Source organism: Callospermophilus lateralis, chromosome 13 (assembly GCF_048772815.1).
Source record: "Callospermophilus lateralis isolate mCalLat2 chromosome 13, mCalLat2.hap1, whole genome shotgun sequence".
NCBI lineage: Eukaryota > Metazoa > Chordata > Mammalia > Rodentia > Sciuridae > Callospermophilus > Callospermophilus lateralis.
Window position 1 is genome coordinate 59,337,046 of NC_135317.1, and position 14,223 is coordinate 59,351,268.

The 14,223-nt window shown below is 37.0% G+C and overlaps 1 protein-coding gene across 1 annotated transcript in view; it reads right to left on the reverse strand.

Annotated features, from left to right (window-relative positions):
* Dnah14 (dynein axonemal heavy chain 14) overlaps window positions 1-14,223 on the reverse strand; it is a 343,676-nt gene that overhangs the window by 36,061 nt on the left and 293,392 nt on the right. The window contains exons 72-74 of the mRNA XM_076872908.1: window positions 10,668-10,753; window positions 4,281-4,437; window positions 893-1,103 (exon numbers count right to left, since the gene is read on the reverse strand). Coding sequence (XP_076729023.1) covers window positions 893-1,103; window positions 4,281-4,437; window positions 10,668-10,753 — 454 coding nt within the window. The remainder of the gene's footprint in view (window positions 1-892; window positions 1,104-4,280; window positions 4,438-10,667; window positions 10,754-14,223) is intronic.

A 14,223-nucleotide genomic window follows, 5' to 3' on the forward strand; every position in this document is an offset into this window, starting at 1 on the left:
GGTGTGGTGGCACACACCTGTAATCCCAGCAGCTGGGAAGGCTGAGGTGAAGGATCGTGAGTTCAAAGCCAGTCTCAGCATTTAGTGAGACTCTGTCTCTAAATAAAATACAAAAAAAGAAAAAAAAAAGGGCTGGGGATGTGGCTCAGGTTTAAGTGCACCTGAGTCCAATCCCTGGCACAAGGGGGAAAAAAGTGCTAACAGAATAACAATCTGAGAACAGCATGAATGATATAAGGAAAGTGATTTGGAAATTTAATTCCAGCAGTTGGTTTTATAGTTTCCTTGCATATGCACAAAGCATAAAAATAACAGCATGAAGAGACCCTTATTTTCCACACATTTACTCTACAATGTTGTTCATACAAAGTAAAACAAAAAAGTAAGCTTGGAGGAAAAACATTGTACAATATAATTGGTTAAAACCTTACTAATTCCACACATTGAGAAATTTTCAAAGTATACAGTCAATTCACTGCAAAAAGGAAGGCTGAACTTATGGAAAATAAGAATAGATACTAAATACAGACCATCATAAGTGTGGATATCAGGCCTTATATTGTGCTGCTTGGAATCATATACTATTTTAAAAACTATGTTGCTAATCTATACATTGGCATATATATTGTGTATATGGCATACATATCTATCTATTGAGAGTGAGAGTCTGGGAGAAAAAGAGAAAGTGATAAATGCAAACAAAAACTAAAGAGACCATTTTTTTCCCTAATCAAAACCTATATTCTTAGTTCTTCTGCAAGAACTAAGAATCCACCTATGTGATAGCTTAAATTTCCTCTGTGGAGCCCAACACACTATTTTATCATTGTTTATGCATTCCCTAGTTTTGGTAATTCATCTGATCCCTTATAAATCAATATGAAACTCTTACGATTCAACAATGGTGCAGAGCCTTGGCATGAATGACCCTGCAAGGTGGCAGTTCTGCAGGAAGACCCATTGATGCCTTTTAGTTAGTGCCTGAACAATGAGGTCTTCTGCTTTGGTTGCCTGGCCATGACTCAAGGAAATCATGGTCACGTGTTCCGTTGTTCCTTTCAATTCTTGTGCAAATCTTAGGAGAATATTGGTGAGGTCAATTCCTGTGTAACAATGAGAGGTACATAAAACTGTAAGCTCATATAATTCTCTATTTAAAAACACAATGAAGGATCACAAGTTCAAAGCCAGCTCCAGCAACATGTATATATATATATGGACTGGGGATGTGGCTCAGTGGATAAGCCCAAGTTAAATCCCCAGTACAAACAAAACAAAACAAAACAAAAACCCACAATCCAGAATTTATTGACTGGTGGTGAGAGAAGGTGTAGCCAATTGTGGAAAGACTACAGGTTTTGGAATTGGAGCCCAGAATTTACATTTTGTCTCTGCCACTTTCTAACATATGGGTATAATAATATTTACTAAAGCAGTACTAGTTGATTATCTACTCCTTCATCTTCTTGCCCCTTCCTCTTCTGTTAGTTGTACTCCTGGGTTGTTTGAGATAACTGTGTACCTTGCTAAAATATTATAGTTTAGCTAATCTTCCAGCTAGGTAAGGACATCTAGGTTTTTGTGAAAAGGTTTTGACAGAAATAGAAGCACTGTGTAAAACTTCTTGAGTATCTTCTTGAAGGGAAGAGGTGTGACCCTCTTCCTGTCTTCCATGCTGTTGTTTAGCACATGAGGTGATGGCTGAAGCTCTAGCCACCATCTTGGGCTAAGTCTTCAAGAAATAGACAGCAATCCTAGAACCTAAACATAGACATGCACCTGGGGCACTTCCGGATCCAGGTGCCTAAACATGGACGTGCACCTTTGGAACTTCCGGATCTCAGGGCCTAAAAATGGACGTGCACCCGAGGAACTTCCGGATCTGGGGGCTTAAACATGGACGTGCACCAAGGAACTTCTGGATCCAGGGGCCTAAACATGGAAGTGTACCTGAGGAACCTCTGGATCCGGGGCCTAAATATGGACGCCTGAGGAACTTCCGGATCTGGGGGCCAAAAAATGGACACCTAAGGAACTTCTGGTCCTAGAGTCTAAACATGGACGTGTACCTGAGGCACTTCCGGATCCAGGTGCCTAAACGTGGACGTGCACCTTTGGAACTTCTGGATCCGGGGGCCTAAACATGGACACTTGAGGCACTTCCGGATCCGAGGGCCTAAACATGGACATGTCTCTGGGTCCTTGTGCCTATAAAGGACAGGGTGTGATTCTCAGAAGGGATGTGCCCCATGAAGAGGAGTGGAGCATGGGGCCTGTTGGAAGGCAGACTGAGCTGTCGCACCCTGAACTTGAATGTGATGGTGGCCTCACTTCCCGGCCTTCCCTTGGGTGTCACTTCCTCCCCTTCCAGGTGGTGCCGGGGAGAAAGTGAGACCAGGCGCAGGGGCCAGGTCCTGAGGAGGGACACCGTCTTTCTCCTCGCTTAGCCAGGCACCCGGCCTGGCTGGGGACAGGGACGTCTTGTGACACTGGCTGCCTACTGCATCCCTGCCCCAGGACCTCAGGGACCACAGGCGGGGACAGTCATTGATTCTCCCCTGGCCACTGACCCTCAGTCCCGGGGTCTGTCCAGGGAGAGCTCTGTCTCAAAGAGGGTCAGGGGGCCCCTGTGACCTGCTGCTCCTTACCCACCATCATCCTGGGCAAGCACAGGTCAGGACACCAGATGCTACTGAGAGTGACATCTCCTAGATGGGCCACTGGGGACTTTGCCTCTGTCCCCAGGCCTTGGACACTGGATGATCCCCCCCCAGAGACAGAAAATAACCCCCCACTGCCCAAGACTTATTTTTAAGATTTGGATTCTGAAATTTTCCTGCTGCCACCTTCTTTGTGAAGCCAGTTTTTCAACAGAGACAATATTCCGGGGGTGGGGTGGGGGACAACAACATGGAGTTAATCAAACCAAGCTGACACATCTGGTCCTCCAAGAGAAATCTGGATTGGAGAGAGAACATTCATTCTCAACTGGCGAAATAGTGAAGTTCCTTTGTCCTTATTGTGTGTAAGAAATATAAATAATCAAATACTAACTCATCAAATTATTTTTGATGAGTGCTTGGCTCATAGGAAAACTGATTCTGTTTTATGGAATGAAGTGTTACCTGATTTTAAAATAAAAAATGAAGCCAATTAGGATAAAAAAAAAAAAAAAAAAAAAAGAAATAGACAGCAAAGTTTCCGAGAGTGTGTGGTATAAAGCTAGGTGCTTCATGTGGAACCATTCCAGACTCCCCGTTAGAAAGCCTGCAGAGGGAGACATTCTAGTGTTTGCCTAAGGAAAGTTTGAAAATGTTGAATTCTAAAGACACATTTCACTGGGAGACTATGAAGATGAGAAGATAAAGTATTTTGCTTAGAAGAAAATACTTAGGATTTATGTAGTTTTGAGTAATAAAGGGCCAATTCTGGTAGATTATTTCACAATATATATTCTGTACAAGTCAATGTTAATTAAAACAGTTAATAAGCATAAGGGTAATCCCAACTTTTGGATCAATACTCTGTGTTTGGAAGGTATTTTCTGCACAGAAAATTAGCACTAGTAGATTTTTCCATGTTTGTGTGTCCAGGAAGTTTTGTTTTTATTTGTACTAATTAGCTATACACGATAGCAGAATGCATTTCGATTTCTTGTACACAAATGGAGCACAACTTTTCATCTCTCTGGTTGTACACGATGTGAATCACACTATTAGTGCAATCATACACTAGGGCCTTATTCCACCATCTTTCCAACTCCCATACTCCCTCCCCTCCCCTCACTACCCTCTGTCCAATTCAAAGTTCTTCCATTCTTCCATGCCCCCGCTCCCCATTATGGATCAGCATCTACTGGAAGTTTTATTCTTCTTTGTTCTTTTATACTTTTTAAAAAAAGATTCTTTCTTTCTTCTTCTTCTTTTTTTTTTTTTTTTTTTTAAATCTGGGATTAAAACTCAGGGGCACTTGACCACTAAGCCACATCCCCAGCCCTATTTTGTATTTTATTTAGAGATAGGGTCTCACTGAGTTGCTTAGTTCCTCACTGATGCTGAGGCTGGCTTTGAACTTGAGATCCTCCTGCCTCAGTCTATGGAGCCCCAGGGACTATAGGTGGAAAGATTAATTCTTGATACAGTTTAAACCAATCCCTTTTCCAAAATGTTTGAATAGTAGAAAATTATTTTAAGAAGAGTGTAACATGACATTGAACCTACTTCTTCATATCTGATGACTCATACTGTTATCATAACCTTCACTCTCCAGGAAGAGCTTACCATTGGAGTGAATAAAGACCAATGGAGTTTTGGCAGTGGATTCTTCATATGATTCTTTCAAATTAATTCCGGCTCCGTGAAGAAATTCACTTCCCATTTTTTCAGTTACAAATGTTCTCACTGCACTGGTTAAATGTTCTGGTCTAAGAATTTTTATCTGAAAGAGAAGACATGGAAGAAAAGGTAAATTAAAAAATCACCCAGAGATATACTCCCCATGATCAAATAAAATAAAAATAAGAAGTGTTCATGACTTGGCTTTTCATTGAGAGTTATCTGGTATTCCTCATGTTGGGAAGGCTGAATGAGAAAGGGTCTTTATCTGATGGAAAAACTGCCACCATGCTCCTGACCCTCATGTGGTCCTTCCTGATTCCAGGGCCACCTTGAGCCTCTGTCCCTTCTACACTCAGAGGAAGATCTTGTTTTGATGTAAAGGTGCAATTGTTCTCCCTGATTCTACAAAAAGAGACCTTTCCTACTTTTCTTCCTGCTCTGCTGTCTATGTTTAGAGCCAAAAAGACTCCATGGTGCTGGGGTGTGAAGATCCAGGATTACTCATCTGGAAGAGTAGTAATTCTGCCATTAATAAAATGAAGACAAATAGCACAATCTTGGTAAGCTTAAGCAAATAGAACAAAAGAACTGAAAAGAACTCTAGGTGAACTAAAATATTTTGGAAACAGCATCTTTGTAGTAAACAGAAGCTCAGAGCTTATTGGAATTCATTGAAAATTTCAAAACTGTTTGATGTATAAACTATTTATGTGCTATTTTGTACAGATTGACCATAAACTATGTTCTTTCTGAGTATGTTCAGATCTCCATTAGGTTAAACAAAGTTGAAGCTGTATGTGTCTTTGGGTCTGTGTAGATGTACTGGGTTGAGCTACAGGAAATTGTCATTTTTGTAAGTGTAAAACTGTCTGATATTGGCAATTTCAGGTTTAAAGTAATACATTTAATAACTACATAGAATTTTCTTCTGTGACCTTTTAGAAAACCAATCTTAAATTTAAATTTTAATTAAATGTGACAAATAATTTAAGAAATAAAAATTGGCAGCATATAAACAATCTGGGATCCAATAACAGAGTGAGACAGATTTAGACCCAGACTCAGTAAATCCAATTAATGAGATTCAGGTGAGTGACACAAATGATTAGGTGTGGTCCCATGACACCATCATTGCTGAGAATCCAGGTTTCCAAATATGAGCATTATCCTTTGTCACCGCCATGCTACAGGCTCCTCCTGATCCATCAAGCATTCATTACATTTTTCCACTGTTGCAGTTTTTGTTTTGTTTTGTTTTTGCAGTGCTGGGAATGAGACCCAGGGCCTCACATATACAAGGCAAGGGCTCTACGACTGAGCTACTTCCCTATCCCTCCAAGGTTGTAATTTCTAACCCTGAGGACTTTCCTTCCTTGCCTGGATTTCTTTCTTTCTTCCTCCTGCCCACCATCTATCTATCTTTCTTTCTTCTTTCTCTTTCTTTCTTTTTCTATCTTCCCCTCTCTCCCTCCCTTCCTTTCTCCCTCCCTTCCTTCCTTCCTTTCTTCCAAGGTATGAACAAGAAAAGAGAGAGAGAAAAAAATGGAATTTTGTTGAATTAAATTTCTTTTAATTTTTTTTTTGTAGATGGACACAATAGCTTCATTTATTTATTTTTTAATGTGGTGCTGAGGATCAGATCCAGTGCCTCACACAGGCTAGACAAGTCCTCTACCACTGAGTCACACCCGCAGCCCCTTATTGAATTCAATTTCACTAGCTCTCTCTCTCTCTCTGTCTTTCTTTAGCGCTACTATTTTTTTGTGGTTTTATTTTATTTTTTAATGTTCTTTTTAGATATATATGACAGTAGAGTGTATTTTGACATATTATACATACATGGAATATAACTTATTCTAATTAGGATCCTGTTCTTGTGGTTTTACATGATGTGGAGTTTAACTGGTTGTGCATTCAAACATGAACATAAGGAAGTCTTGTTGTGTGTTAGCAACCACACATAAGAGAGAACATTTGTCCTTTGGTTTTTTGGGGTTGGCTTATTTCACTTAGCATGATAGCCTCCAGTTCCATTCATTTACCAGCAAATGCCATAATTTCATTCTTATTTATGGCTGAGTAATATTCTATTGTATGTATGTACCACACTTTCTTTATCCATTCATCTGTTGATTGAACCACCTAGGTTGGTTCCACAGCTTAGCTATTGTGAATTGAGCTACTCTGAATATTGATGTGGCTGCATCAATATATTATGCTGATTTTAAGTCCTTTGGGTGTAAGCTGACGAGTGGTATTGCTGGGTCAAATGGTGGTTCCATCCCAAGTTTTGTGAGGAATCTCCATACTGCTTTTGAGAGTGGTTGTAACAATTTGCTGTCCCATCAACAATGTATGAATATACCCTTTTCCCCCACATCCTTGTCAACATTTATTGTTGCTTGTATTTTTGTATTCATTCCATTATGACTGGAATGAGATAGAAACTCAGTGTAGTGTTAATTTGTATTTCTCTAATTGCTGGAGATGTTGAACATTTTTTCATGTTTGTTGATCAATTACATTTCTTCTGTGAAGTGCCTGTTCAATTTCTTTGCTCCTTTATTGACTGGATGATAATGATAATGATGATGATGATGATGGTGATGATAATGATGATGATGATTTTTTTTGTGTGTGGTAAGTTTTGAGTTCTTTACATATCCTGGAGATTAATGTTCTATCTAAGATGCAGGTGGCAAAGATTTTCTCCCATTCTGTAGGCTCTCTCTTTATGCTCTTGATTGTTTCCTTTCACTAGCTCTTTTATTAACAACAAGAAATTTTCAATTAATAGAGCAATTGCTATATCAATAAATTTTTTGCTATGTTAATTAATATAGCAAGTAAATTAATTTGTTAATTAATATAGCAATTCTCTTATTATCATCTTTCCCTGCTATTTTCAGTCCAGTAGGCTGTTGTAGTGCAGAGAGGTGAAAATAAAACATAGTCCTTGCCCTCATGGATCTTTGACACACTGTCTTTTTCTGGGTAACTTTTTTTTTCTGTTATATTTTAATTTAATCTCTGATGTGGCAGTCTCAATTTCTGATTCTCACAGGTCAGGCCCAGTGTCCTAATATGTATAATCAACATTTTCTTAATTCATATCTTCTGACTTTTTATTTAGAAAACAAAACCACTAAATTCATAAAGTTTCTAGTTCATAAAATAAAATCATCAGAAGCTTATTGGAGAAAGACAAAGTAGCACGTACTTTAAAATCTAATTAATTTTTCCAGGTAATATATATTTGCCAAATAAAATTTATTAATACAAAAAAGATATAAAAAAGTGAAAAAAGTCCCAAGATACTACTATTTTTTCTGGTGATTTTTTTTGGGGTACTGGGTATTGAACTCAGGGGCACTTGGCCACTGAGCCACATTCCCAGCCCTATTTTGTATTTTGTTTAGAGACAGGGTCTCACTGAGTTGCTTAGTGCCATACCTTTGCTGAGACTGGCTTTGAACTCACGATCCTACCTAAGCCTCCCAAGCAGCTGGGATTACAGGCATGCACCAATGCACCCAGGTTGTGATTTTTTTATAGACATTTTCTAGCATCTTCCTATTTCTCCTCCTTGTCCTATACAGATTGATCAGTTTTTCATTTGTCAATTAATATAGCATAAATATATTTTCATGTCATCATAACTGCCATTGACTTACATGTAGAGGTATTAATCTGTCTACAGTGGTCAGAGAGATGATATACATCCTTGAAATGGGTTGGGTAGAAGAAAAAATTTCTCTTCCATAAGAAAAATAAAAATGCAAATATGATGCTAAGTGGCAACTAACATAAAACTTCAGTGCTGGGAAGTAACAGGGAGCAGCAGGGACGATGGGACAGACATTCCTCAGCTCTAGCTCTTGTTGCCATTAAGGATGGTGGGCTCAGTAGTGCTTCATCTTTTAATTTTTCAATAAACTCAGAAATATTGATTATTATGTGAAATCTATCAATTTGCAAATTTTGGTCTCAAAACAAAACCAAAAAGCAAACATATATGTATACACTGATGTTCATAGCAGCATTATTTACAATGGCCCCAAAGTGGAAATGAACCAAGTGTCCATCAATGAATTCATGGATAAATAAATGTGACACATACACATAACAGAATATTAGTTTTAAAACAGGAGGAAGTTTTGACACATGCTGCAATATGGATGAAACCTTGAAAATCTTGTGCTCATTGAAATAAACCATTCACAAAAAGACAAATATTGAATCACTGCAGACAAAAAGTAGAATGGAGTTGTCAACAACTGTCAGATGGAGGAAGAGGGGCATTATTGTTTAACAGGTACAGGGTTTCTTTTTAGGAAGAAGATAAAGTTCTGGAAATGGACATAGGTGATGGCTACATAATATTGTGACTCTACTTAATGACATTGAATGGCATACTTAAAAAGAGGTAAAAGGAATTAATTATAAGAAATAAAAGAAACTATGTATATCTTTATCACAATAAAAAAGCAGAAAACAATTTACTTTGAGATATAAGTGTACATATAGTAGAGTAGAGGACGTGGAGCCTGGGAAGGGAAGGGGAAGCACCGGGAAATGAAACTGACCTAATTATATTATGTGCACGTATGGATGTCACAATGAGCCCCATTATTATGTATGATTATAATGCACAAATAAAAAGTAATTAATAAAAAGATATGAGTACACAGAACTTAAAAATAATATATGAAATTTATTTTAGATATTTTTACTTAAAAACTTGGAAGTTGCTATTGTCTGAATGTTGGTGTTCCCTCAAAATTTATATGTTGGCCCCTAATCCCCAGTGCAATAGTATTAAGGTGGTGGGGAGTGACTTAGGAAGTGACTAGACCATGAGGGCTCTGCTGCCTTGAATGGACTTGGCGCCCTTATGATGAGGCTGGAGGGAGCCTGTTTGTCTCTTCTACCATGAGAGGACAAGCAAGAACAAACCACCTGTAGGCAGAGAGCAGCTCTCACCAGATGTTGAATCTGCAAGAGCTTTGATCTTGGACTTCTCAGACTCCAAAACTTTGAGCAATAAAATTATTTTGTTTATAAATTATCCATTCTAAGGTATTTTGTTACAGCAACCCAAATTGGACTAAGATGGAAATTCTCTACAGAAGATCTTTATAGGTTCAAATCCATTTGTTTCATGATAAATTGCACTTGAAAGTTGGAAAAAAAAAGACAAAGCTGCAGGCCAGATAAAACAAATCTATAAGCCAGATGCAGCCTTTTTTTCCCCTCAGTCTCTTATCTTCAGTGAATATTAGTGTTGCAAGAGTAGAATTTAAGGCAGAAATCAAAAGGAGGATTACTGGTTGTCCAGGCTGGCATTTACATAGAGTTGAGGTCAAGAGAGGAATGAAATGAAGAGTTTACCCCTAACTAAAGCTAAAGGTAAATGTGAAAATAAAAAAGGTTTTTTGAGGTAGTCAGTATGAATTTAGGATGATCTACTTTGAAAAGTATAATATAATGTGACTGCTGAGAGTATAGATTTCAGAGTCAAACTGCCTGGGATCAATCCTGGCTCTATTAGGCAATTTCTGAGCCTTGGTTTCTGATCCTGTAAAATGGGAGAAATAATCTTGCCTATCCCCTAAGACTATTAAAAGCTTTAAATAACATAATGTATGTACAATGCTTAACACACACTAAACTTTCTATATCTTAGGTCTTATAAATGACATCTATTCACATACCTAATCTATCAACCGTCTATCCTTCAACCAGATTCCAAAGCAATTGAGTTTGGAAGAGGCAGGCAAAGTATCACCTTTATTAATAATAAAGAACATATTTGGGGTGGTTTAGGTGTGAGGCAACATTGTACTTCCTGCTACTGAACCCTGTAACTAGACACACTTACCTGTCACAGCAAGGCTGGGAAGCCATCAACCTACCTCTATAGGACAGGGTCTAAATCCTATACTTTATGGCTTGGAGAAGCAGAACAGAACATGTGCTCTTGGCATCCAGGGTAGACCCAAAAAGGGATAAGGAAGAAAGGGCTGAGCCATGTACTCTCAATTAATGTCTCAAATTTATCTGTCTTATAAGTCTCCCTCCCCCCTTCTCTAGGAAAGAGCAAATAAGTGGTCAGAGATGTAGGAGTGTTTCTAATTGGACTCCCACCACATGACAGGGACATTCTGGGTGAGTGGAGTGTAGGTGCTTCCCTCTAATGTTAACATTCATCAAATGCTAGCTCTTAGAAATCAATATTTTTGCTTATAAAATATTAATTTTATAGGGTTTAAGTTACTAAAAGTGCTCCAAACATCTGGAATATTAATATTTTCTCATAACACATCTTACCAAAATAAGTCTTTGAAATGGAGTGAGTTTCTCCCAGGGAAAAGTTGTAGGATTACACATTTCTTCATTTTCACTCAAAAGTTCACCTAGATGTCATTGAGAAAAAGAAACTGAGATTAACAATCAAATACTTTGTGTCAATAAGAGATGTCACAATACAAAATTTTATTATAAAATTATGAAGTTAAAAAAGGACACGATTGTCTTAAAGTGAGCTTTATTTCTATAGAATTTGGTGCATTACTAACTATCCTTTGTACCTCAAAAGCGGTAGACATTAAGGTAGATTTAAATTCCAATTTAGTCCAGCTGAAGTGGCTGCTGAATAGTGCTATAATGAAATGTTGGGAAGCTGAGGGAAAAATGGAGAAAGCAAAGGGTATATCTAGAGCTCCCTCTCTTCAGTATTGGGGACTGAACCAAGGGGTAGTCTACTGCTGATTTTCATTTTAATTTTTTATTATAAGACAGGGTCTCGCTAAGTTGCCCAGGTGGGCCTTGAGCTTGTGATCTACCTGCCTCAGACTTCTGAGTTTCTGGGATTAAGGGAAGGAGCCACCAAGCTTGGCATAGCCAACACTTTATAATCTGTTCCTGCAAATGTGAGTTCTTTCAATATATATAAACTAACCAATTACACAGGAAATGAGAATCCAATGGAAATGCAAAAAAGATTATCAAAATTTTCAAAAAAATATTATATCTCTTTTGGACCCTTCTTCTCAACATCACAGAGTCCTGCTGCATCACAGTCTATAACAAATTGAGAGCCTTCTGGTCTTTGTTACCAACTATCCCAAATACAGTTATAAGTTTCACCTACCTTTTATTTCTATGGTATTTTCCCAAAGTTTAATTTTAAATATAACTTTAATTATCAAAATAGCTTTTTTGAATAAGGCTAATATTGGTTTATTGATCTTAAAAAAAGCACCCATGATATGTGACAATTTAGTTACAAATGGATAAATTTGGGGTTATTTGCAAAATAAAACCATCTTCACTTTACAAAAAGTTCTAATAAATCTAATATAGAGACTGTTTAAGTAAAAAGCACTGTTTTAAGATCTTAAATTATAATAAATTATAGGTGCCAGGTAGATTAGTGACAAAAGCAACAAATTAAAGCAACAATGACCCAGAGAGAAAATGAGGGAAGGATATTCTCAAATTAGAATTGGAAATCAAAAAGCATGAAACATGTGATCAACAAAATTTGAACATTTATGTAGTACATATACAATAAACAAGTCTAGTAGAAAATGAAAAGGTATAGAAAAACACTTAAAGACACAAAAAGTCAGTTACTAATAAGATTAATAGAATTCTTACAAATTCTACAGAAAAACAGGGGTAGGCAAACTCAAATTGCCAGTAGACATCTTAAAAGATACTTCAGCTTGCTAATAATGGGAAATTACAACTCAAGTATTTTAAGTTTTTTTCAGATGGGCACAATTTAAAAAAAGACCAATATCTCAATTGGATAAAATATGTTCATATTGCTGGTGAAAATATAAATTGAACATAGACTTTTAAATAATCAACCTGGAAGTAACTATTAATAAAAAATAATTTACTTTTTTTTATATCTTTGTTTCATTTATTGATTTTGATGTGGTGCTGAGGATTGAACCCAGTGCCTCACACATGCGAGGCAGGCACTCTACCACTTAGCTACAATCCCAGCTCTAATAATAATAATAATAATAATAATAATAATAAAAATAATAATAATTTACTTTTGACCAGCATTTCCACTTTTGGAATTCTAGCTCCTATAGAGATAAGAGCAGAGGAAACTTGTAAGGATGCTTATGTTATTGCACAAGTAATTATACGTTTTAGCAAAAATCTGGAAGCAAAATGAAAAAAAATGTGGAAGAAAACAAATTAGATTGTAACTCAAGTGGGGATGTAACAGGTGGAAGTGGCAGGGAAAAACAGAAGAGGCGAGTTCAAAGTGGAAGAAGAAAACAGAAAAGATATGATAAAAATAACAAGTCATTTAAATTGAAAGTGAGGTCCACTTCCAGGGAATTTTTAGAACAACATATTTGTTTTATAAAATGAGGTACATATGTAGGCTTATTCAGATTTAAGTTTCAAAACTAGTGTAGTGTATTAAAATTATCATCTCTACAATATCTAACTTCTTATCAGTTTCTTAATAATCCCATTTGACAAAATACAGCATCCACTTAAGCACTAGAAAAACTAGAGATAATAGGAACATACCTCAACATTGAAAAAGGTATAGATGGTAAAACCAAGGCCAAAATCATTCTAAATGGAGAAAACCTGAAAGAGTTCCCTCTAAAAACTAGAACAAGACAGGGATGCCCTCTTTTACTACTTCTATTGAGCATAGTTCTTGAAACACTAGCCAGAGCAATTAGGCAAAAGAGATACGGACAGGAAAAGAAGAGCTCAAACATCTCTGCTTGCCAATGACATGATTCCATATTTAGAAGACCCAAAAAACTCCACCAGAAAATTTCTAGAACTCATAAATGAATTCGGCAAAGTAGTAGGATACAAAATTAACACTCCAAAATCAACTGCAATACCATATACCAGTGATGAATCATCTGAAAGAGAAATTAGAAAAACTATTCTGTTCACACTAGCCACAAACAAACAAACAAACAACAACAACATCCTTGGGGATCACTATAACAAAAGAGGTGAAAGATCTCTACATGAAAAAGTACAGAACACTAAAGGAAGAAATTGAAGAAGATCTTAGAAGATGTAAAGATGTTCTGGCTAAGAACATAGAAGATCTGTACATCTACCAAAAGTGCTATACAGATTTAATGCAATTCCTATTAAAATCCAATGATGTTCTTCATAGAAACAGAACAAGCAAAAAAGCAGTCATGAAATTCATTTGGAAAAATTTCGCCTAGATTAGCCAAAGCAATCGTTAGTAAGAAAAGCAAAGCAGGAGGCATCACAAAATCAGATGTTAAATTATATTACAGACCTATAATAACAAAAATAGCATGGTATTGGCACCAAAACAGGCATGAAGATCAATGGAATAGAACACAGAGATAAACCCACATAAATACAGTTATCTCATACTAGACAAAGGCACTATATACATACATTGGAGAAAAGACAGCCTTTTCAACAAATGGTGCTGGGAAAACTGGAAAGCCCTGTGTAACAGAATGAAATTAAACCCCTATCTCTCACCATGTACAAAACTCAACTCTAAGTGGATCAAAGACCTATGTATTAGACCAGAAATCCTGCACCTACTAGAAGAAAATGAAGGTTCAATTCTCTAACATGTTGGATTAGGAACTAGCTTCCTCAATAAGATTCCTAAAGCACAAGAAGCAAAATAAAAAACCAACAAATGGCATAGTATCAAACTAAAAAGCTTCTTCACAGCAGAGAAAACAACAGCATGAAGAGAGCTACTGAAGGGGAAAAAATCTTTGTCACCTGCACCTCAGATAAGGTGCTAGTTTCCAGGATATACAAAGAACTCAAAAAACTTAACACCTCCAAACCCCCAAATAACCCAATCAATAAACATGCA